This window comes from Condylura cristata, unplaced genomic scaffold, assembly GCF_000260355.1.
Source record: "Condylura cristata isolate star-nosed mole 26May11 unplaced genomic scaffold, ConCri1.0 scaffold00009, whole genome shotgun sequence".
NCBI lineage: Eukaryota > Metazoa > Chordata > Mammalia > Eulipotyphla > Talpidae > Condylura > Condylura cristata.
The window spans coordinates 35,380,191-35,381,899 of NW_004567110.1; the positions used below are offsets into that span (position 1 = coordinate 35,380,191).

At 34.1% G+C, this 1,709-nt stretch overlaps 1 protein-coding gene across 1 annotated transcript in view; it reads left to right on the forward strand.

The window, feature by feature from the left end:
• CNGB3 (cyclic nucleotide gated channel beta 3) overlaps window positions 1-1,709 on the forward strand; it is a 101,530-nt gene that overhangs the window by 52,931 nt on the left and 46,890 nt on the right. Inside the window, exons 9-10 of the mRNA XM_004679750.1 lie at window positions 705-769; window positions 1,508-1,630. Of these exons, the coding sequence (XP_004679807.1) occupies window positions 705-769; window positions 1,508-1,630 (188 nt within the window). The remainder of the gene's footprint in view (window positions 1-704; window positions 770-1,507; window positions 1,631-1,709) is intronic.

Here is a 1,709-nt window from a genome sequence, read left to right on the forward strand (position 1 = left end):
CTAGTTCCATCCAGCCAGGGAGGTGACCCATGGTGCAACAGACCTCTCCTGTCTTGCCAGCTGCTCCCCTCAGCAGTGTATTTCAGTAGATCTGCCTGCTTTGCTCCCCACTCTGCTCTGCTGAAGCTTCTCAAACCCTGAACTTCGGTCCTGTACCCCAGTTCTTATATGCATAAATACTTTTTAAAAAATAGAATACCCAAAAAAAAAAATAGAATACCTACCCAATGTTAATATTTACTGGACTTCTGATGTTGAAATACACTTTTAATTCAACATGCGTAAAAATAATGCTGGTGTTGAGCAATAGGACTTCAATACCTATTTATGGCTTCATTGCATTATCTTATATTTTTCTAGTTTTACATATGTTTCATGAGTATGAATTTAATTATTGTAAAATAAAGTTTTATGTGCTTCAAAAAGAAAACGGAAAGAAATGTTTTTAAACTTGATTGTCAACAAGCATTACAAACAGGACTATAATTAGAGAGAGACATAAAATAAAGCAGAAGCTCTGAAGATTTAGCTCCATGCTAAAATGTACTGCCCACAGGAACATAAGACAGGCCTTAGTTTTTTTTAAAGACATAGAAATAGAATTATTTTCAGTTGCAAATAAAATCTAATTTGTATCATTTTATTTACATAGATGTATCTAAGACTAACACACTTTGGGTTTCTTTTGTTTGTTTTCTGCATAGTACACTTCATTTTTTGAATTTAATCATCACATAGAGGCTATAATGGACAGAGCATACATTTACAGGTAAAGTATAATGCCATATACTTTGGTGTTGGAAAGAAAGCAATGATACAACACTGCAGACAGCATTTGAGAAGAATATGACCTACTTTCTCGGGAAAGGGTGATAATTTCAGATTTTTTGGCTATAAAAAAATATAGGGTTATATTCTAAAACTGACTGGAATATTTAGAGTGAGATAAAAGTGTGAAAATCATATTAGATTTTAGAAAATTATGCGACTAAAAAAATAGGACATATTCCCAGTTTCAGTCAGAACAAGTACACATAAATGTGCACTTTTGTGAGTTAACTTTACATTTCTCTCATGGCAATTCATTCTAATCTGAATTTCATTCATTTTCTGTTCTGAACTTCATTTGCACAGAGATCTCTAGCCACCGTTAATCATGGCATAAAGTCCCTTGAGCTTTTCAGAGATATCCAGTTAAAGAAGTATGTCATATTTTATAGGACTCAAAGTAGAGAGGTGACCCTTGAGGCATGTCTTTCAGGAAGTTGACTCATACCATCTGTGAAAAGAAATGAAGTATTTTTTTTATACTCTGTCAATCTCAGTCAAGACAGTGCAGTCAGAAAACATGCAATGACACCATCATTTTATACTGTACTAATGAGAGTTAACACTTGGCAGATTTAAAGCAAGGAGATTCAGTGACTTCAAGGGAAAAAAAATGTTAAGCTAGGCTTTATTCCAGAAACAACACGAGTCCTTACTTTGCATTTATTCTCCTTGACAGAGTCATTCGCACAACTGGATACTTGCTGTTTACTCTACACATTAATGCCTGCTTTTATTACTGGGCTTCAACCTATGAAGGAATTGGCACTACTAAATGGGTATATAATGGTGAAGGAAACAAGTAAGTTGTAATTTTGAAGATGACTTTTATTGATTCTTCTAAATTTTCTGCCAGTCTGCAAGTTTTCTTTCACCAGTGT